The 23,061-nt window shown below is 49.2% G+C and overlaps 2 protein-coding genes across 3 annotated transcripts in view; one reads left to right on the top strand and one right to left on the bottom strand.

The window, feature by feature from the left end:
* Positions 1–429: 429 nt before the first annotated feature.
* On the bottom strand, positions 430–2,485 carry LOC142925595 (dual specificity tyrosine-phosphorylation-regulated kinase 2-like). The gene is made up of 3 exons (XM_076068651.1): positions 2,359–2,485; positions 1,397–1,535; positions 430–641 (listed from the first exon to the last, which is right to left on the bottom strand). Exons 1-3 carry the CDS (start codon positions 2,466–2,468, stop codon positions 552–554), a joined length of 339 nt encoding a protein of 112 aa, XP_075924766.1. The 5' UTR covers positions 2,469–2,485; the 3' UTR covers positions 430–551.
* A 7,809-nt stretch (positions 2,486–10,294) lies between these two features.
* The window catches only part of LOC142929832 (fructosamine-3-kinase-like), a 63,414-nt gene continuing 50,647 nt past the window's right edge, over positions 10,295–23,061 (top strand). The window contains exon 1 of one of the 2 annotated variants that reach the window (XM_076071898.1): positions 10,295–10,455. In XM_076071898.1, coding sequence (XP_075928013.1) covers positions 10,378–10,455 — 78 coding nt within the window. In that variant the 5' untranslated portion in view covers positions 10,295–10,377. The remainder of the gene's footprint in view (positions 10,456–23,061) is intronic. The other variant, XM_076071897.1, reaches the window with a different exon arrangement.

The raw sequence follows: 23,061 nt of genomic DNA on the forward strand, positions 1-23,061 counted from the left end.
CCGCTACACCACTGCTCCCCCACACGTACAAGACACACACGTGTACACACATACAACATACGATGGCTGCCATTCGCCAGATCACCAAGTAGCCAATCGCCCCCCCTCTCCTGGCTCCCCCCCCCCCCCATAGCCTACAACTTCAAGGAAGGAGGGGGGAATCACGAGGGGGTGAACGCCCAGTTGGAAATACCTCCATGCAGCACGGGAGGTGGTCGTCGCGGCTGTCCGAATGGAATAATTCCCTGCCGGTCGCCAACTCCGCCACTGTGCAGCCCAGTGCCCACATGTCCACTGCACACGTTAATCTGTAGCCCAGCAATACCTCCGGAGATAGGTATGGCAGGGTCCCACCAACATGCAGAGCTGCACAACAACAACAAATATATATGTACGTGTGTGTGTATACTCACTGTGTCATGAACAGCATCGTTATCACACACTGTCACATGTACAGACACTAAGAGACTTGCACACACGCACACTGGAACACAGACACACCCACACACAGAAACTCACACCCACACGCAGAAACTCACACCCAGGTGAGGTTACTCACGTTGCCTTTTCACAAAAAAGCTGGTGCCGAAGTCCGTGACCCTGACGGTGCCAGTCACGGTATCCTTGAGTAGAACATTTTCCTAAAGGAAGAAAGGCAGAAGGAATTCACACTCGGAGGTTACGCCGATAGCATTCAGCCAGCATTGGATCAATCACGTACCACGGTACAAACTAAACAGGGGAACTAGGTGAGGCGTAGCGCCGTCATCAACCTTGAGTCAAGTGCAACATTCGCTGTTTTCTGACAGCTGCCACTGGGGGTGCCCCTTTCAAATGCATCAAGATGAGCGATGTTAGTCGAGGCTCATCACATTTAAAGCTCTCTGAAGCACCATCTAAGTAAAAGGGTGCAGCTCTATAGACAACTTATCATAGATGCTCACAGCTGCCCGATAACGAGTTACGGACCAAAAACCACACTCAAGGGCGCACGGATTTCGTGACGCTTTCCACCGCGCGTTTGTCTTGGGAAGTTTTCCATTCACAGCATGGAAGCTGACAACGGGCAGCTGTCAGTTCAAACGCGTGTTTGGCACATTTTGAAAATCATTCTTTTCAGCTCCGGTTTGTGTTTCCCAAAGTTTGGGGCAACGCTGTGATCTACATTGCTGGTTTTATCTGTGGTGAGTCCCGCAATAGCGACACGACTCTACACGACAGTTGAATTCATACCAGATCATCACCAGAGGTAACGTGACCCTGCTTCCTTCCAGATAGACGGACAGAGCTAACACATCGACCCTGTGACCAACGTGGTTAGTTTTCTCTATGGACCGAGCCCACAATAATGACACAACTCCGGAACAAAGTCGCGCTGAATGCTGTGTCCACTCACTGGCTTGATGTCTGCATGGATGATGCTCCTGGCCTTGGTGTGGCAAAGGAACTTGAGGATGCCCCTGGTGTAAGTTTTCACCATCCCCATGTGCAATTTCCGGAGCCTCCCTTCCGTAATCACATCATAGAGGCTCTCCCTGTGAAAGAGGCAGCAGCAGCAACAACAATGACAACAACGAAGCAGCGTCAGTGTCATACCCTGCAATACTGCGTGGATTCTGATAACGACAATATTAATATTCTATTTGCACATTCACGACTAATATGATTCATAGCTCAGTGTGGGTTTAGGTCATCGGTTTGCTGATAAACCAAATCAGTTAGCACATTTGTCCACTTGCTTTCATTGGCTCTGTTTCCGGGTGGTGGAATTATCCATTAGGAGATACAAACTCCACAGAGAAAGGCGTCCGAGTTGAGAATCGAACTCAGGGATTTTCACCGAGGGGCTCAATCATTACCACTGCGCTGATCGAGTGGAGGCGTGGCTATATAAAAGTGGGCGGGCTGATTGAGAAAAGAGGAGTGGCCTCGTGCACCTGGGACACATGACAGCTCCACAGTATCACAATGCGTGGGTGGCACAGGAATCCCAAAAGTAACATCTAGCCCCGGTGGTGTGACGTTATCACCCTCCCCTGGTGTGGAAGAGATCGGGCTTTGATCCCGACCGTGACGCATGTATATTTTGAGTTTGCATGTTTTACCCCTGGTCACGTGGATTTTTCTCCTGGTTCTCTGGTTTGTCCCTCCACATTTAGAAACTTGCGTTTAGAGTATTTGGCTGCTATACATTTCCACATCAGCCACTTTTTTTAGCTATCATTTGTAGCCAGGCCGCTTGTGAAAAATAACTGATAGGGCAGTGGGCTTTACCTGTTAAATAAAAGTTTTAGTTTAGCTAATGAAGTTAACCACGCTATTGGGGGGGGGGGGGCGGTGGGAACACATGGTACGTACTTCAACAGCTCCAGGACAATGCAGTGGTGTCCTCTGAAGTCAAAATGGTTCAGGACTTTGATGACGTTGTACTCCTCATCACTGCCCTCGCCCTGAAGTTCCAGAGCCATCTGGAGCTCCTTTCTCTGAAATTGATCATGCTTGGAGCTGTGCAGAGAAAATCCACAAATGAATCATGACTTAGACTTGCTTAAGGAATGACCAGAAACAAATTCTATTCAGAATTAAATAAATAAATATACGTTCCCCAAGTGTAATGGCATTGTGAGTTCCGGTAGTGCGCTCATGGAAGGTTCCAGAAAGGATCGGGAAGAGGATCAAATAAGTAAGGGATAGAAGGGGGTTTGGGTGCTGCCTGAACGTAGTGATTCCCTAATGTGTGAATTTAACCGACTCCGAGCATGGCCCCAGCCACACTCAGGATTCCCAGGAGCTGAGCCAAGCCACGGCTGAGCCACTCATGTATCTTTAACAGCAGCTGAGCGGCTCAAGCCTGGGCCAAACCACGGCTGAGCTAGAGCTGAGCCTGAGTTTTAGAGACTGAGCCACAGCTGAGTCGTGACTGAATGTGGCTCTCACAGAGCAAGGCATTATAACGTGGAATATCATGGGACCTCCTTTGCCAGTACCAAAATATCAGAATATATTTTCTCCTTTTTTCTAGCAAGAAAACAGGTGTTAAGATGTTAAAACACCAAACTGAAACCTTTTACAAGGAATAATGTCTGCATTAACCATATTACTTGTGGTCAGAATGCAAACAAAAAACATACTCTGATAATATATGCATTGTCTTTGAAACTGATTGGTCCACACCAGAAACAGCTTTCTTTTGAGCCTCGTCTCAAAAACGGTGTTAGACCAGGGGACGCCAAAAGGCGTACAGCACAAAGACAAGCGTTTTCAGAGTAATGAGAGCTCGGGGTGAATGGCTACATCATGGGACCTCCTTTGGGAGTATATTTTGGTACTGGCAAAGGAGGTCCCATGATGTAGCTGCTATAACGCAGAACGCACACGTTATAACACGGAACGCGCCCGTTATGACATGGGACAACTCCATTACAGTGTGGAACATGCCTTTTATAGCGGGAACGTGCCCATGATAACGTGGAAGGCTCCCGTTATAACGCGGACCGCACCCATTATAATCCGGAATGCTTCTGTTCTAATGCAGGAAAGCACCCATTATAACGTGGAATGTGCCCGCTATAAAATTGCACAGCTGAGCGGTATGACACAGTAGGCGGAATGCGGAATGATCACGTGACGTGACAGCATGCCCTCCGTTATTGGTCTCTTCACATCACTGTGTGCATGTATTATATCTTGCAAAACTTTATCGTTACATTATATATGGGGATATTATGTTTGCTTAATGTGCTTTCCCTTAACGTGGCACTTTTCAGGAATGCCTCTACTAGGTTAAATGAAGACTTAATGTAATGTAAGAGTGAACTGATCCAGAACAGGGGGAGAACATACAAACTCCACACAGGAGGGCATCCGAGTCAGGAGTCGAACCGGGGACCCTCTACGTGAGGCACGAGTTGTCACCACCTCATCACACGGCCGCCCACAGCACTGGACGTAACAACAACGTCGTCCTTGTGACGACACCACTCTGAATTCTTACCTCAATGGTGATACCAAGATCTTCACGGCCACCAGGGTGTTCATCTTGTGGTCAAGGCACCGGATCACCTGGCCTTGACCTCCGCGCCCAATCTTCTTCAGCACCTCATAGCGGTAGTGAAGGTGCTCATGGTGGACCTGCACAAAATTACACAAATTTAGACTGACTATATTTTGAAAATCACAACATGTGAGCATTATTTTACGAAATAATTGCTTTTATTAAGTGTTTGGCTTTCTTAAATCTGTAATTGTGAAATGCTCTGATGTCTGCTGGCCGAGTCACCCTAAAAAAAGCTCTTTAGCTCAATGGGCTTAACTTGGGAAATAAACTTCTGATTGTGAAGTGTGTGGGAGAGTGCACGTGTGCTTTCTCTGGTTGGTTGGTGCTTAAGTTGCAATGACAAGAAGCCACGAACCCCGCGACCGCTGCGCCCTGTGACCGCCCCCACGGCGGGGGCTTTGTGGCGAGTCTCACCGGAATGTAATGATGTTCGTGGTCGTCGTATCCATCGTTGTTGTGTCCCCGGGATCTGTTGCTGAGCGCAAAGTACCATACTTTCTGTATGGCGACAAGCTCCAGCTTCTCCCGGTGGGTCATTTGTGGGCCAAAGAGAGCCAGGATTGCTGCAGGCAAGAGAATAAAAACAGCTGTCGGTGATCTTTCGTTTAAGCAGCACAGCCTCAAAAAGTCTCAAGATTCCTTTTCAGGAGGTTCCTGCAGATGATTTACAGAGAATGGGGGCGACGCTGCTGCCATTACGTCTGCTGTGTGATCCCAATTTGAGGAATTTGCAGGGGATTTGAATGTTTTGGCCAATATCAGTTATGTCCGTATGTTAAACTGTGCTTCGGCAGCCCTGCTAATCAGAAGTGAGGGGGAAAGACAACAAACTAACAAGTTCGCAAAAATTATTGATGTAAAAGTGCATCGCTCCAGTGGCTGCCTAATGTCGGAAGAGCATTCCAGATGACTGCAGAAGCACATCTGAAAGCGTGCCATGCAGTGACCATCTTTGTTCGATGTCCAGCTATATGCAGCTCTGAGGACATCTTAGGTTGCTTGGGTTTGAAAACGGGGTTAATGAATTAGATAAATATAACACAGATATGCAAGAAGGATTTTATGAAATAAGAATAGCTTTTACCCTTTCTGGCACAAAAACAGGTGTTAATATGTTCAAACACCAAATAGATACCTTTTGCAAGGCATCAAGTCTGCATTTACCACACGTACTTGTGGAAAAATATGCAAACAAACATGCTCCGATAATATATGGGCATTGTCTCTGAAACTGACTGGCCTGCACCAGAGACAGCCTTCTTTATGACCGTGTCTCGCCGGTGTTAGACGAGAGAACGGCAAAATTCGAACGGTACATCACCCATGCAACATGGCCACCATGAAGTCCCCCATGCATCATGGTCACTGTGACGTCCCCCTTGAAACATGACCGTCGTGATGTCCCACCATTCAGCGTGGCCATCTTGACGTCACTCATTTCTGTTCTTACCTTGTGGCGATTTGCTGCGGATGGAGCCGGTGCGCGCTGAGGACAGCGCACTCCACGTGGTGCAAGACTCACCGTTACTCCGAGCCTCTCCAGCTCGGCTGATCTACACACGCAAAGACAAAGGTCCACCACATGGGCTTGATTAAGACGTTGGAGCAAGTGCAGTGGGCGAGCACTGAGCCAGCATCTCTGACATCCTGGGCTCCACATTCAGGAGGGTCCTGCCGAGATGTTGCCAGTTCTCAGCGTTGGGATATTTGGCCAATATCAGTTGCCATGCTTGGATTTACAATGAAAGACGTGTGGATTTCGAGGTCACACGCAGGTCAATGGGATCGTTCAAACTGTTAAGAGGAGTGAGTGGGACTCGGGCAGGACGAGCCATGGCTAGGAGGGACAACAATGGCTAACGGTCAAGAATAATAACGGAGCGACAACCAAGGAACGGAACACATCAGAGAGCCGAGCCGCCAGAGAGATGGTGCGACGAAATCGGCGCTTGGCGGATTATTCTATGACAGCATGCGAAGGGTAGCAGGGTCTCAGGGAGGGAGGCGTTCATCCATCAGTGGATAGAAAACAGCGCCGTAGATGCTCACGCGTAGACGGGCACGTACACCAACAGGATCTCGGAGAGACACTCTGATAGACGCGCACACACTCAGGCGGGCAAGGAGAAGCACACCCAGGTATACAGGTGACAGGTAGGCACACGCAGTGGGGAGAACACACGTCCACCCATACTTCACCACACGAGTCGAGGAGCCACATGTACCTCCATGGTAGCAACTTGCAGACGAGGGTGCTCAGAGCTCACGGTGTCTCTCGCGCGGTCCGGGTCTCTGCGTGGAGAGCGGGAGACAGAGGTGAGGGACACGCAGAGTTGAAGGGGCGTGACACACCCACGTCTAAACGCACGTCACGTCACAATGCGGACTCTCATCATCAACACGGACTCACATCCTCACCAGTCACCCACAATACGAAAAACACAAAAAACAACAACTGCCATTCGCCACTAAGTAACGGTGATGTGACCACGGCGCCTGTGCCAGGCCAGGTGCACTTTGAGACCACGTGAAGTGCCGAAGGCTCACTGACAGGCAGTCACAGGTCTGACCCAGGTGCCATGAGTTGTCTGACTGAGATGACTGTGTCAACTTGCTGCATTTTAGATGCCCGGCTCAAAGGTTGTTGTCGTGAGCGTTGCTCCTCTGTTCGGACACCACTACTAACACTACTCCTAACACCACCAACACCACCACTACGAACACCACCACTACGAACACCACCACTACGAACACCACTACTACGAACACCACTACTAACACCACAATTAACACCACGAACAAAGACAAAGATCCCCCGTATAGCCTTAACAGACTGTTGGGGCAAGTGCTGTCCGCGAGCACCTATGAAGGCCGGCACGGCACACGAGGGGGTGGGTGGCCAACACCACGCCCGGCCGCCTTTGTCTCCCCAGTGGCAATGTTTGCACCTCGCACCAGGTACTCATTTAAGGCTGAGTCGATCTAGGATGAGGCCCAGGACCAGTTCAGATAATCGTCACCAATGTTGGCCGTGAGCAGGAATCAAATCCAGGTCGCCAGGTTCTTAGCGCAGCACGCTAACCGCTACACTACCCCACTAACACCATAACTAACACCACTACTAACACCACCACCAATAATACCACCAACACTAACACCACCACTAAGACCACCACGAACACCACTACCAGCACCAATAATACCACCATCACTAACACCACCACGACTAACACCAGCAACAAAAATTCCACCATCACTAACACCAACAACAACAATCGCCATTCGCCTCTAAGTGGCGGTGATGTCACTACGACGCTTGTGCCAGGCCATGTGCACCTTGAGGCCACGTGAAGTGTCGAACGCCCGCCCGCTGGCAGGAGGTCACGGGGCAGACCCAGGTGCCACAGGTCGACTGACTGAGATGACTGGCTGATGCACCACCTGTGCCCCTTACTGTGCCAACTTGCTGTGCTTTAGCCATCCGGCGCTCTGCTCGTTGTTGTGAGCGTCGTTCCTGCGCTCTCCGTTGTTGTTGGAGGGCGACTGCCTCCAACTGCCCAGTAGCGTCCTTCACGAGCCTCTTCCACAGAGGCCGATCTTGACACAGCTGGTACCAGTTATTGGCAAGTCCACTCAGCTCCACATCCTGCTGTACCACATCATTCCATCTCTTCTCTAGCCCGTGCTGCGTCCGTTCAGCCCCCTCGATCCGGCCAAATAAAAGCTGCTTGGGCATGCGGTGATTGGGCATGCGGGCTACATGGCCCAGCCAACGCAGCCTTGCCTGCCGGAGGAGCTCACTGATGGGGCTTTGTCCAGATCTTTCGAGGATTTGTGAGCTCCTCACACAATCCAGCCTGGTTAAACCCAGGATTGATCGGAGGCAGGCCAGCCTCAACGTTTCTAACCGGCAAAGATGTTCCATTAGGGGGGTCCACGTTTCACAAGCGTAGAGAAGGAAGAGAATGACTGTGGCTGAGAAGACCCGAAGCTTCGTGTGGAGCGACAGACCAGGTAGCTTCCACACAGCGTTACGCAACTGCTGAAAAGATAATGCCGCTCGAATGATTCGGAGTGAGACCTCTGCTGTTAAACCGGAGACGGTCATGAGCACACTGCCCAGGTATGGGAAACTTTCCACTCTCTCCACAACTGCCCCATCACCGATTGGGAGTTGTGGAGGTGGAGTGCCCGATGGTACAAAATACCCAGGCAGGTGCTTCGTTTTGGTGGGGCTGATGGTAAGGCCCCACCTCTTAGTGGCACACTCCAGTTTTAGCAGCAGCGCCTCCAACTCCTCCTCTGAGTGAGCCGCAATTATCACGTCATCGGCATACATAACGTGGTTGACCAATAGGGAGCCATCCCTTGACGGCATCCGGGCATTGATCAGCCTCCCACTGTATCTGTACCAGATGGAAATTCCTCGGGTACAGCTACTGAAGACCTCACGAACTACGTGGTCGAAATAGATGTTAAATAATGTTGGAGCCAGAGGACATCCCTGTCGGACCCCAAGGTGAACAGGGAATGGCTCCGACTCCCGGCAATGTAGTTTTACCCGGGTCCGCTGACCATAATGAAGGTCCTTAAAGATCGTGAGCAGCGGGTCAGGGACTCCGAAAGCACGAAGAACCCAGAGCCCAGGCCTACTGATGGTGTCATAGGCCTTTACCAGGTCAATAAAGCAGAGATGTAGGTCTTGTTGGAATTCCCTACACCTCTGCTTTAGCAAACGGACAGAAAATATGGCATCTGTGCAGGACCACCCTTTCCTGAAACCACATTGGGGCTCCACAAGCCTCTCCTCAGCATGCCTGGTAAGGCAGTGTTGAATAATCCTTGCCAGGACCTTTCCCGGCACACTGAGGAGTGAGATGCCCCTGTAGTTGTTACAGTCTGTGCGGTCTCCCTTCTTAAAGATGGGGACTATCATGGCATCCGATCACCTCACTTACACCACCATCACTAATACCACCAACACCACCATCACTAACACCACTAACACCACCACCATCACGAGCACCCCCACCACTAATACCACCAACATTAACACCACCACTCCTCCCCCTGCCAGTATGGGACACCAAAGACAAAGATCCCCGTAGAGCCTTAACAGGCTGTAGGGGCAAGTGCTGTTAGCCAGCAGTACGTATGAAGGCCGGCACGACACACGAGGGGGTTGGATTGCCAGCACCACGCCCGGCCACCTTTGTCTCCCCAGTGGCGATCTTTACACACCACACCAGGTACTCATTCGAGGTTATGTCAACCTAGGGGAGGCCCAGCACCGGTTCAGATAATCGTTACTGCTGTTGGCCTTTAGAGGGAATCCAACTCGGGGTCGCCGGGTTCATAGCGCGGCGCGCTGTCAGCTCTACGACCGTTCCACACACACACAGATGCACACAGAGACTCGCACACGTACAGACTCACACACACAGAGACTCACACAGACTCACACACACACAGACTCACACAGAGACTCACACACACACAGAGAGACTCACACAGAGACTCACACACACACACAGAGACTCACACAGAGACTCACACACACACAGACACAGAGGCTCACACACACACAGAGACTCACACATACAGAGTCACACACACACAGAGACTCACACAGAGAGTCACACACACACACAGAGTCTCTCACACACACAGAGACTCACACACATACAGAGAGTCACACACATACAGAGAGGCACACACACACAGTCTCACACACAGACTCACACAGAGAGACTCACACACACAGAGAGTCACACACACAGACTCATATAGAAAGCCTCACACACACACAGACTCGCACAGAGAGACTCACACCACCACCACCGCCACCACTCACCCACAGCTCGGTTCCACTCCTGCTCTGGGGTCGGTCCGCCTCTCTCTAACGGCCAAACTGCCAGTGGGAAGCACGTGGCACGAGACGCGGGTGGTGGTCCAAGGTAACCACGCCCCCGTGACGTCAGAGCCATGAGCTCCTCCCCCTCACATCTGAGCTCCTCCCCTCTGCCCCCCCCTCGCGACCACGCCCCATGGTCCGCCATTTCCCTCCCCCTCACTACCCCCCTGCCCCCCCTGCCCCTCCTCGTGACCCCCCTTCCCCCCCCCGCCCCTCCACATTCGCAACCCCCCATGCCCCCTCACAACCCCCCATGCCCCCCCTGCCCTCCCCCTCGTGACCCGCCCCCTCACCCCCCATTCCCCGCCCCCCTCCCCCGCTGCTACTTCCGCTTAGGCCGGGGCCGAGTGGAGGCGGCGCGCGCTGTGGATGGTGGGTGGCGAGCGGCTGATTTGGATTCCCACTCATGGCCACCGTCAGTGGCTCGCGAAAGCTTCTGAAGCGGCGGCTCGCTGGGCCTCCTCTACGTCGACTCAGCCTGAAGGTGAGAACCTCGCGCGGTGTGTCCACATCAGCAGTGGCGGCGGTGGGGGGAGACAGAGGAGGCGCCTGGCCCACAGCCGTCACGTTCTGCTGAGTTCACGGCGCTGCTTCAAGCAGAGCTCGGCCCTGCTGCTGCTGCAGTTGAGAGGCACTCCCAGAGGGCCGTGTGGCTGATGGGTATTATAGTTGTGGTTAAATTATAGTTGTGGTTACAGTTGTTGGTCGTGGTTATTGTTGTGTGGTTGTTATTGTGGTGGTTGTGCAGGTGGTGGCACACGAGTTAACCCATAGCACCAGGGTCTAGCCCTCCTCTTGTACCTAGCCAGGCAGAGCAGTCAACCCATGGCACCTGAGTCTGGCCCGTGGCCTCCTCCTGCACTTAGCCTGGCACAGCCGTCAAACCTTGGCACCTGAGTTATTGTGGGGACATCACCGCCACGTAGTGGTGAATGGCGACTGTTGATGTGTGTGGGCTTGTGTGTGAGTATGATGGTGAATGCGTGAGTATGATGGTGAGTATCATGGTGAGTGTATCATGGTTAGTTAGTAATACTGAGTGTGAGTTTGACTAATTCTCCTCCCTCTCGCTGTCTCTGCTTTCCCCCCTAACTACCTCGCCTGGTGTACAGGAGGTTGTGGGTTCGACCCCGACCCTGATGCCTGCTGTATATTTGGAGTTTGCGTGTCTCTGTCTCTCCCCGTGGTCGTGTGGACTTTTTCTCCGGGTCCTCCGGTTTTTCCCTCCACATTTAGAAACATTCGTTTAAAGTTTTGACTTAAAACTTTAGTGACTGTGATGATGAGCCACTTCCTTGAGCTCTCATTGGTGCCAAGTCGCTTCTGAAAAAGAGATGTTTAGCTCAGTGGACCTTAGTCTAGTTTTCTCTCTCCTTCCCGAGCACAACAACAAGCAGGAGCAGGGGTAGGAGCATTCTCCACTTAGTGGTGGTGACGACACTACGGCGCTTGTGCCAGGATATGTGCACCACAGATATCCATCACGTAGAGACCCATAGAGTCATCACACATAGACCTATACACTCACCACGCACATACCCTCAGACTTGCACAGAGAACCATAGAATCACCACAGAGACCCATAGACTCATCAGACAGAGAACCACAGACTCAAACAGATCCACAGACTCGCACAGAGCCCTATAGACTCACCAAACAGAGACATAGACTCACCAGACAGATACCCATAGACTCAATCGTACCCATACTCACACAGAGACCCATAGACTCACCACAGAGACCCATAGACTCAGAGAGAGACCCATAGACTCACCATACAGACCCATAGAATCACCACATAGAGACCCATAGAGTCATACAAAAACGCATAGACTCACCACACAGAGAACCACCGAATCAAACAGACTCGCACAGAGCCCTATAGACTCATAAAACAGAGACACATAAACTCACCACACAGAGACCCACGGACTCTCACAGAAACCCATAGACTCACCACACACAGATCCATCGACTCACAGAGAGACCCAAGGGCTTGCGTGTGTGGTTATTTAGTTGAAGGTGGAGGGGGATTACCAGCCCCTTGCACCCATCCAGAACTCCCTGTTGCCACTGTGTGGCTGCGAGGCGACGTGAGGTTTACAGCTGGTCAGGTTTGGCGCCCCCCCCCCCCCAAAATAGCAATTCTCACAACCACCGCTGCGTTATCGACCGTCGCCATTCGCCAATAAGTGACAGTGACGTCACCACGGCGCCTGTGCCAGGCCAGGTGCACTTTGAAGCCACGTGAAGTGTCGAAGGCTCGCTGACCGGAGGTCCTGGAACAGACCCAGGTGCTATGGGTTGGCTGACTGAGATGACTGGCAGATGCACCACCTGTTCCCTCTACTGTGCCAAATTGCTGCATATTTATCATCCGGTGTTCCGCTCGTTGTTGTGAGCGTCACTCCTCTGTTGTTGGTGGAGGGCGACTGTCTCCAACTGCCCAGTAGAAGCGTCCTTCACGAGCCTCCCTCGCAGAGGCCGATCCCGACACCGCTGGTACCAGTCGTCGGCAAAGCCCACTCAGCTCCACATCCTCCCGTACCGTATCAGTCCACCTCCACTCCAGCCCATGGCGTGCCCGCCCATCTACTCTCAACCACTTACACCACATATTCGTTAACGATGCGCACCCTAATCTGCCACTACGGTTGTGTGCAGGGTGTTGTGATGTCACGTAGTACGACGTTTCTCCTGGTCCCCCCCCCCTCCGTTATAACGCGCCGTCTATCTATGGCCTCGTCGCATTGGCCTTCATGGACGAGTGGTGATGGTGAAAGATGATTCAGCGGTGGACACTGAATTACCGGGGCCCCATTTAACGTTCAGGTGACACGGGGCACGGTACGTGAAGAACCTCTTATCTGTCCTGTAAGCAGACTCCTCTGCGTGGGATATTTAACACCTCTTAATGCACAGATAACAGCCAACTCAGCCTTGCCTGCCGGAGGAGCTCGCTGATGATCGGACAGTGTCCAGATCTCTCAAGGATCTGAGCTACTCGCACACAAAGATCCACCGTGTAGCCTTTAACAGACTGTTGGGGCAAGTGCTTATAACATCATCAAAGGGGCGCTGCAATATGATGCAATCAAAATCACCGATCAGAGATTTTCCTATATATTGTCTTTGTTGATCGTGAATCGAGACTAATTGTATTGATTCCACTCAATCGATCCGGCAGCAAGCTCAAAATGTTCGATTTTATCTGCAGTATTCCTCGTTTCACATATCATACAAAGCAACGGTATTGATGCCCGATTTGTATGAGTGGGTGGGTGGCAGGGTGAGTGGGTTTGTGAGTGGGTGAGTGAGTGTGTGGGTGGCTTTAGTAGTTGAGCGAGTGGGTGAGTCAGATAATGAGGCGCCGCAGTGGCGAGATGTTAACTCCCTCGCCCAGAATACAGGATGTAATCAATTCGATCCCGACCCTGAAGCTGTATATTTGGAGTTTTCATCTTCTTCCGTGGTCGCGTCGATTTTTTTGATTCCTTGGGGTTTGTGTTACACGTAGGCTTTCGCAACCAATATTATCCATAATAGAGTTTTTTTTTTGGGTTAGATCGCGTAAATATATAAATGTGTCGTTAAAACCCACCACCACCCGACACAGCCAACTAGTAAGGGTTGTCACGTAATCAGAACATGACAATTTATCACTAGTACAGCACACCGGTGTGTTGGAGAGTCAAGCCACAACATTTACAATCTGAGTACAACGTTTCGCCAGTAATTACAACTAGCTTCATCAGGCGACAGCCAGATTTGTGGAGAAGTTAGTCTGTTTCGTTCCTTATAAAGAGGCATAGATGTGGTGACCACACTTTGGCGCTCTTGATGCAAAGTGGGGAGGGGGGGGGGAGATTAATGAGTCAACGTACATTATGCATGCGCATTATGCGAACCCTTTGCGCTTGTCCTTCCGGTCCATTGTGTGCATTATAATAGCCGGGTTTTCCCTCCGCATTTCAAATCAACATGCGTTTAAAGGATTTGAATGCAATAAATGTTTACGTGATAAGCCACTTCGTCGACCTATTATTTGTAATCAGGTCACTTGATATACCTCTGTGGGCCTTACCTGGTAAAATAAAAAAAATTGTTTAGTTTCAGTTTATTGGATGGTTGAGTGGGTAGGTGGGATTTTGAGTGCGTGGGTGGGTCAGTTGGAGATTGAGTGGGTGTCAGGGTGAGTGGGTGGGTAAATTGGTGAGTGAGTGAGTTTGAGATCCAGTGGGTGGGTTTGTGAGTGGGTGGGTGAGTAGGTGGCTGAGCCGGAGAGTGGAGTGCCATGGTGGCGAGTTGTTAACTGCCTCGTCTTTTATAAACTAGGTCATGGGTTCGATCCCGACCCTGATGTCTGTATATTTAGAGTGAGTGGGTGTGTAGGTGGGTGCATAGGTAAGTTCTTGAGTGAGTGGCTTGGTGTGTTGATGAGTCAGTGGGTTAGTGAGTGAGTGGGTTTGTGAGTGGGTGAGTGAGTGTGTGGGTGGCTTTAGTAGTTGAGTTGGTGGGTGAGTCAGATAATGAGGCGCCACAGTGGCGAGATGTTAACTCCCTCGCCCGGTATATTGGAGTTCGTAGGTTCCCCCCAACCCTAAAGCCTGTATACATTTGGAGTTTGCATCTTCTCCCCATGGTCGGGTGGAATTTTCTCCGGGTTCTCCGGGTTGTCCCTCCGTATTTAGAAACATGCATTTATAGAATGTGGCTGCTTTAACGTTCTACGTGAAAAGCCACTTCATTGAACTGTTATTTGTCGTCACGTGGCTTCTGAAAAATATCTATTTTGCTGTGGGCCTGACCTGGTAAAATATAAAAAAATATTCAAAATTTAGTTTAGTGTGTGGATAATTGGGTGGGTGGATGAGTGGGCAAGTGCATGGGTGAGTGCCTGGGTGGGTTTATGGGTACTGAGTGGCTGGGTGAGTCAGTGCCTGGATGCATGTGACGGTGGGTGTTTAAGTGAGTGGGTGACTGTGTGGGTTAGTGGGTGGGAGAGTCATATAGTGGGGGGCCACAGTGGCGATATGTTAACTACCTCGCTTCGTATACAGAAGGTTGTGGGTTCGATCCTGACCCTAATGCCTGTATATTTCCCTCCACATTTAGAAACATGTATATAGAGGAGTTGGTTGCTATAAATATATACATGATAAGCCACTTTTTTGAGCTATAATTTTTGGCGATGGTGCTTCTGAAAACAATATTTATAGCTCAGTGGGCCTTACCTGGTAAAATAAACCTGGTTGAGTTAGTGGGTGGTTGAGTTAATGGGTAGTTTAATTACTGAGTGGCTTTATTATTGTTTGGTTGAGTGATGGGTGGGTGGATGATTAGTTATTTGGGTAGTGGGTGATTTGGTGAGTCGGTGAGTGGCCGAGAGAGTGGGAGGTGGTTGGGTGAGTGTGTGGGTTAGAAATAGACTGGGTGGCAGGGTGAGTGGATGTGTAAGTGGGTGAGTGAGTAGGTGAGTGGCTGGGTAATTAGGTGAGTGGCTCGGTAAATAATTGAGCAGCTGGGCGAGTAGGTGAGTGTATGGGTGAGTGTGGGTGGGTATGTGGTTGGGTGAATGAGTGTGTGGGAAGGAGGTTAGGTGGGTAGTGGGTGGGTTATACATTGAGTGAGTGCGTTAGTGACTGGGTGAGTGAGTGGGCAGGTGGGTGGGTGAGTGGGTGGGTTAGCGATTGAGTGGCTCGGTGAGTGAGTGCTGGGTCGGTGAGTGGGTGAGTAGGTGAGTGTGTGGGTGCTAGTTAGTGGGTGGGTGATTGATGGGGTGGGTGTGTGAGTGAGGAGATGGGTGGGTGGGTTGGTGAGTGCATGAGGGAGTAAGTGGGTGGTTGGGCGAGTGCATAAGTGAGTGGGTCAGTGAGTGGGTGTGTGGGTGTGTGTAGATTAGTTTGGTATGAGATTGAGTGGGATGCTGGGTGAGTGGTTGAGAAGATAGGTGGGCAAGTTAATGAGTGAGTGGGTGGGTGAGCGGAGGGGTGAGTGACGGGTTGGGTGAGTGAGTGAATGGGTGAGTGACGGCTGGGTGGGTAATTTAACATGGGAAGTTGAGTGGGTAAGTTAGCGTGTAAGTGAGTGGATGGTTGAGTCAGAGAGTGAGGCGCCAAGGTGGTGAGATGTTCACTATTTTGCCTAGTATACAGGAGGTGGTGGATTTGATCCCGACCCTGTCACCTGTATATTTGGAGTTTGTAAGTTCTCACCCGTGGTCGCCTGGATTTTGTTCTAAATCCTCAGGGTTTTCCCTCTGCATTTAGAAGCAACATGCGTTTAGAGGATTTGGCTGCAATAAATGTATCTGTGATAAGCCACTCGTATATCTATCATTTGTAGCCAGGTCTATTCTGAAAAGGATCTATATAGCTCAATGGGCCTTGCCTGGTGACATAAAAAGTAAATTTCGGTTGAAAGCTTTCATGACTGCAAGGATTCATCTTCTTGGTTCTTTCGGTAAAGTCACGTAGAATGGGAATAAAATAATAAAATAAAATAAGACAATAAAATTCTCACGACGTTTTGGCCACAACACAAGTGGCCTTCTTCAAGTGAAGAGACAGGTCTGTCCGGAAGACAGAGCTTGAATGAACGCTGACATGCAAGGACCGCGTCTATTAAGCTGTGTGGGCGGAGTTAAAATATGAATTTTCATGTTACCAGCATCACCTCCGGAGAGGAGGAGTGAGGGGGCTGGGAACACAGGCAGAGAGGAAACAAGAAAAGGGGCAAGTGCAACAGCCAAGGTGCGCTGTTGTGTCCTGAGTTGCCTTATGACTATGCTGTAAACTGGACTACTATATAATACAATATTATACCTTCCAATCTAAACTACATGGTATAACATCATATCATAGACAAATTCCACTTTTGAATTATACAATGCGTTACTTTACACTACCCTATACTTTAGATTTTAAACTATTAGACTTGTGATATTACACTATGTCTTATTCTATGAACCCAACTATATACCACACTGATGTATATTCATTATGCAATTACGATGCTATATATTGCCTTATGAGTTATGTTAAACATTACAATGTTATACTATTAATTATTATACTACTTGTTGTCAACCATAGCATTGACCGTGGTGTGAGAAGTATTAAGAGGCAGTGCCAGCGAAAGGGCTGCGGTTTGAAAATCACCATAAAATACAATCAATTAAGAACCGAAATGGTTTAAAACATCTTTCCAATGGTTACTAAGCCAGAATCCATCTTCTCGGTTGAAATTGTCTCTGTGCTTGTATATGTGGATGGCCTCATGAACGAATCTCTCATGGTAGCCGGTTGGCTTGCAAAGAACCTCTGTCTTGGAGAAGTCAATGTCATGTGAGCCCACTGAATTATAACAGTGATCTGCCACGGCAGAGGAGTTCGTCCTACCGTGTTTCAAGTCTGCTTTATGTTCGCGGATGGGGTCCGATATATGTCGTATGGTTTCTCCAATGTAGCTGCTACTACAGAGGCACTTTAGTTTGTAAACGCCCGGGTACTGTATGTCTGGAACCACATCCTTTACAGATGGAACCAGATCACGGATTTTTTGTACTGTGTTGAATCGGACCTGGATCTTGTGTTTATTCAGGATTTTGGAGATATTTTTGTGACCCCCGCAATGTACAGTGAGGGAAAAAAGTATTTGATCCTCTGCTGATTTTGTACGTTTGCCCACTGACAACGAAATGATCAGTCTATAATTTTAATGGTCGGTTTATTTGTGGTGAAGGTTGTTTTGAAAACGAGCTATTTAGCTCATTGGGCCTCACCTGGTAAAATAAACATAATTTAGTGTGTAGGTGAGTGAGCGGTGTGTGAGTGAGTGCATACGTGTGTAGGTGAGTGGGCGGTGGGTGAGTGAGATATTGGGTTAGAGATATAGTAGTGGGTCGCTTGCTGAGTGGGTGAGTGGGCTCGGTGGTTAAGTTAGTGGTGGTTGAGGTAGTGGGTGGTTTAATTAATAGGTGATTTAGTTTGTGAGTGGTTGAATTATTGGGTGGTTGACTGATGGGTGGGTGAATAATTCCGTGGTAATGGGTGAGTAGATGAGTGGGCGGGTGGTTGGGTGAGTGGGGGATTAGAAATTGAGTGGATTGCAGGGTAAGTGGATGTGTAAGTGGGGTGGGTAAGTAGGTGAGTGGCTGAGGGAGTGGGCAGCTGGTTGGGTGAGTGGGTGGGTTAGAAATTGAGTGGGTGGCAGGGTCAGTTGATGTGTAAGTACTGGGTGAGAAGGTGAGTGGCTCATTGAGTGAGTGGATGGGCGAGTAGGTGAGTGGATGGATGAGGGAGTGAGTGGGTGGGTGAATTAGTTGGTGGGTGAGTGGATGTTTGGGTGGGTGGATGAGTGAGTGAGTGTGTGGGTGAGTGAGTGTGTGGGTAGGTGGTTAGGTGGTTAGTGTGTGGGTTAGAAGTTGAGTGGGTTAGTACCTGAGTGAGTGAGTCGATGGGTGGGTTGGTTAGTTCGTTGTTGGATGAGTGGGTGAGTATTAGTGGGTAGGTATGTAGGTGAGTGATTGACTGTGTGGGTGGGTGAATGAGTGAAGAGATGGGTAGGTGGGTTGGTTGGTGGGTGCGTGAGTGAGTGAGTAAGTGGGTGCGTGAGTGCATAAATGGGTAGGTGAGTGAGTTAGTGGGTATGAGATTGCGTGGGTGGTTGGGTGAGTGGTTGAGAATTAATTTTGATGAGTTAGTGGGTGAGTCGGTGAGTGAGTGGTTGGGTTAGCGTATGGGTAAGTGAGCGAGTGGTTGGGTGAGTGTGTGGGGTAGTGAGTGATTGAATAAGTGGGTGAGTGAGGGGCTGGGTGGTTGGCTTGGGTAGTGAGATTGTGGGTGGGTTAGTGAGTGGGTGAATGGGTGTATTGGTCGGTGAGTGTGTGAGTAAGTTAGTCGGCACGTGATTGAGCGGGTGGCTGGCTGAGTGCGGGAGAAGATGGGTGGGTGAGTTAGTGGGTAGGTGAGTTGGTGCGTGGTTGGGTGAGTGAGGGGGTGGTTGGGTGAATGGGGGAGTGACTGGTGGGTGGGTAAGTTAATGTGGGAGGTTGAGTGGGTGAGTTAGTGTGTAATTGGGTGAGTGGGTCAGAGAGCGGTGTGCCACTATGGTGAGATATTAACTACCTCACTGAGTATACAGGAAATCGTGTATTCGATTCTGACCCTGCTGCCTGTATATTATGAGTTTTAATGTTTTGCCTGTGTCCTCGTGGATCTTTCTCCCCGTCCTCCAGATTTATCCCTCCGCATTTAGAGTCAAGATTTGTTTAGAAGATTTGGCTGCACTAAATGCCAGCTTGATAAGCCACTTTGTTCACGTATCAGTTGTAACCATATCACTTCAAAAATGTTTTATATAGCTCTGTGGGGCTTACCTGGTAAAATACAAAATAGTTTAGTTGTAGTTTATTGGATGGGTGATTGGGTAGGTGGGTAGTTCGGTGCGTGGGTGGTTTAGAGGTTGAGTAGGTAGCAGGATGAGTGGGTGGGTGAGTAGATAAGTGGCTGGTGAGCAGGTGGGTGGGTGAGTGCATGAGTTATAGATTAAGTGGGTGGATGGGTCAGTGTGTGATTTGGGGCATGAATAGGTGAGTGGGTGGGTTAGTGGAGTGTTGAGTGAGTGGGTCGTTGAGTTAGTGAGTGGGGGGTATGCAGGTGGGTTCGTAGGTAAGTGGTTAAGTGAGTGGCTGGGTGTGTTGATGAGTGAGTGGGTTTCGCGATTGAGTGGGTGCCAGGGTGATTGGGTTCATGAGTGCTTGGCTGGGTGTTTGAGTGGGTGGGTGGGAGGCTGAGTCAGAGTGGAGCGCCAGGGTAGCGGAATGTTAACTCCCTCGCCATTTGTATAGGACATCGTGGGTTCGGTCCCGATCGTGACGCCTGTATATTTGGAGTTTGCATGTTCTCCCTGTGGTTGCATGGATTTTTCTCTGGGACCTCCGAGTTTTTCATGCATATTTAGAAATATACATTTAGAGGCTTTGGCTGCTATAAATGTCCACGTGATAAGCCACTTCTTTGAGCTATCATTTGTTTGCCACGTCGTTTCCGACAAGGATCTGTATAGCTCAGTGGGTCTTACCTGGTGAATTTAAAATAATTCAATTGTAGTTGAACTATTTTAAGTGAATAGGTGGATGAGTGGGTCGGTGGGTTGGTGAGTGGCTGGTTTAGTAAGTGAGAGGTTGGATGAGTGGGTGGGTGGTTGAGTTGTTGGTTTAGAGCAGTGGTTCTTAACCTGGGTTCGATCGAACCCCAGGGGTTCGGTGAGTCGATCTCAGGGGTTCGGCAGAGCCCCCGCCACGGAGGTCCGGACACACTTGAATTATTGTGTAAATGTGTGATGACACACACGGCCCGCTTGGCCATCACTGGCTGCAGATGATCATGCTACACTGCTTGGCCAATCAGCGCTGCGGGGAATTTAGTGCGTACTCAGTAGTCAACGTGTGACTGTTGTTGTCGTACGTCGTGTGATTTCTTTAATATTTTATCGATACTAACTATGTCGGGCAAAAGAAGAAAGTGGTCGGACGAATATGTACAACATGGATTCTCATGTATCACGGAACGTGATGGGAGTGAGCGTCCTATCTGCATGATTTGCAACGCCAAGTTGAGCAACTCTAGTCTTGCACCGGCAAAACTAAAGGAACACTTCTTGAAGCTGCATGGAGACGGGGAATACAAGAACACAACACTTGCTGAATTCAGGGTGAAGAGAGCCAGATTCGATGAAAGGGCCACTCTGCCTGCTCTTGGATTTGTACCTGTTAACAAACCAATCCTGACAGCATCGTACGAAGTTGCTTACCTGATCGCAAAGCAGGGCAAGCCACACACCATTGGTGAAACACTTGTGAAACCAGCTGCATTAAAGATGGCGAATCTGATACTCGGAACAGCGGCCGAAGGTAAATTATCCCAAATTCCCCTTTCAAATGACACCGTCAGTGACAGAATAGAAGACATGAGTAAAGACATCTTGGCTCAAGTAGTCGCGGATCTGATTTCAAGCCCGGCAAAATTCAGCCTTCAACTCGACGAAACCACAGACGTTTCTGATCTAAGCCAGCTTGCTGTTTTTGTACGCTATGTGAAAGACGACATGATAAAAGAAGAGTTTTTATTTTGTAAGCCTCTTACAACAACAACGAAGGCAGCCGATGTGAAGAAGCTTGTGGATGACTTCTTCAGAGACAACAATCTTTCATGGGATATGGTTTCTGCAGTTTGTACGGACGGAGCTCCAGTCATGCTGGGAAGAAAGTCTGGTTTTGGTGCGCTAGTAAAGGCTGATGCACCACACATCATTGTGACGCATTGTATTCTGCACAGGCATGCGTTGGCAACAAAAACCTTACCTCCAAAAATGGCAGAAGTATTAAAAACTGTGGTGGAATGTGTGAACTATGTGCGAAAAAGTGCTCTGAGGCACCGCATCTTCAGTGAGCTGTGTAAAGAAATGGGCTCTGAATTTGAGGTACTTCTGCTCCATTCTAATATTCGGTGGTTATCCTGGGGACAGGTGCTGAATCGTGTTTTTGCCATGCGTGTGGAATTAGCCCTGTTTTTACAAGAGCACCAACACTGCCATGCAGATTGCTTCAAAAATCCTGAGTTCATTCTCATTTTAGCGTACATGGCTGATATATTCGCAGCTCTCAATCATCTCAATCAGCAGATGCAGGGTGGTGGAGTCAATATCATGGAAGCGGAAGGACACCTGAAGGCTTTTCAAAAAAAGCTACCGTTATGGAAACGACGAACAGAGAACAATAACTTCGCAAACTTCCCGCTTCTGGACGACTGTGCAAGTAAGATCGAAGTTGTGTCTGGAATCGGAGATATTTCTGTATCCACGGAACTGAAGCAAACAATTGCCACGCACTTAGATGAGCTTGCAAAGTCTCTCGACGGATATTTCCCTACAAGAGAGTCATATCCAGCATGGGTGAGACAGCCGTTCACGTTTGCTGTTGAAACAGCAGATGTCAATGATGAATTCCTCGACGAAATCATTGAAATTCAGCAGAGCCAGGTTCAACAGCAACTCTTCAGAACAACAACGCTCTCAACGTTTTGGTGTCGACAAATGAACAAGTATCCAGTTATTGCTAAGAAAGCCCTGGATTTTTTTATACCATTTGTTACAACATATCTTTGTGAGCAATCCTTTTCGAGGATGCTGGACATAAAAACGAAGAAAAGGAACAGACTTTGCTGTGAAAATGACATGAGAGTGGCACTTGCCAAGGTGAAGCCACGCATATCTGAACTGATCTCTCAAAGGCAACAGCAGAAGTCACATTGATTTCCAGGTATGTAATTTGTTGTGAGTTTATGCATTGTGTTGGTTTTATTCTTTGAACAAGGTAATGTTCATGCACGGCTCATTTTGTGTACCAGTAAAAAACATATCTATGTCTTGAATTTGAAAAAAATCACATTTTATTTTTCACTAAAGAGGGGTTCGGTGAATGCGCATATGAAACTGGTGTTGTTCGGTACCTCCAACAAGGTTAAGAACCACTGGTTTAGAGGTTCGGTACGTGGCAGGGTGAGTGAGTGGGTGGGTGGCTTTACGAGTGGGTGGGTGGGTGGATAAGTCAGAGAATGGGGCGCCATGGTGGCTAGGAGATGTTAACTACCTCGCCTGGTATATTGAACTTCGTAGGTTCGATCCCGACCTTGACGCCTGCTGTATATTTGAAGTTTTCATGTTTTCCCCGTGGTCGTGCAGGTTTTTCTCCAGTTTTTCCCTGCACATTTAGAAACATGAGTATTTTGAGCATTTGGCTGCTATAAATTTCCATGTGATAAGCCACTTCGTTAGGCTATCATTTGTGGCCAGGTCGGTTCTGAAAAATAGCTCTGGTAAAAAAAAAAATGGTTTCATTTATAGTCTACATAGGATTGACTTCCCAGGAATTAACACTCATTGTATAAACCCCAGAAGAATATTGTTTTGAGTCACCCAAACCAGAATGTGAACTGATATATTCGTATTTTCAAGCGAGGTTCTCGGCCACAGACCACCTGGACAAATATGATGTAGTTTAGTTTGCATATTAATTATTACTTGGGGT

This window comes from Petromyzon marinus, chromosome 2, assembly GCF_048934315.1.
Source record: "Petromyzon marinus isolate PM22_M1 ecotype Great Lakes invasive population chromosome 2, UKy_Petmar_22M1.pri1.0, whole genome shotgun sequence".
NCBI lineage: Eukaryota > Metazoa > Chordata > Hyperoartia > Petromyzontiformes > Petromyzontidae > Petromyzon > Petromyzon marinus.

Bases quoted from the DNA above. Each gene is read 5' to 3' on its own strand.
- LOC142925595 (XM_076068651.1), bottom strand. From the start codon at position 2,468: ATGGCTCTGGAACTTCAGGGCGAGGGCAGTGATGAGGAGTACAACGTC. The intron at 1,536-2,358 runs GTACGTACCATG...CCTCTTTCACAG, and splicing joins ATTGTCCTGGAGCTGTTGAA to GGAGAGCCTCTATGATGTGA. The intron at 642-1,396 runs GTGAGTGGACAC...TTCTTCCTTTAG, and splicing joins TCCATGCAGACATCAAGCCA to GAAAATGTTCTACTCAAGGA.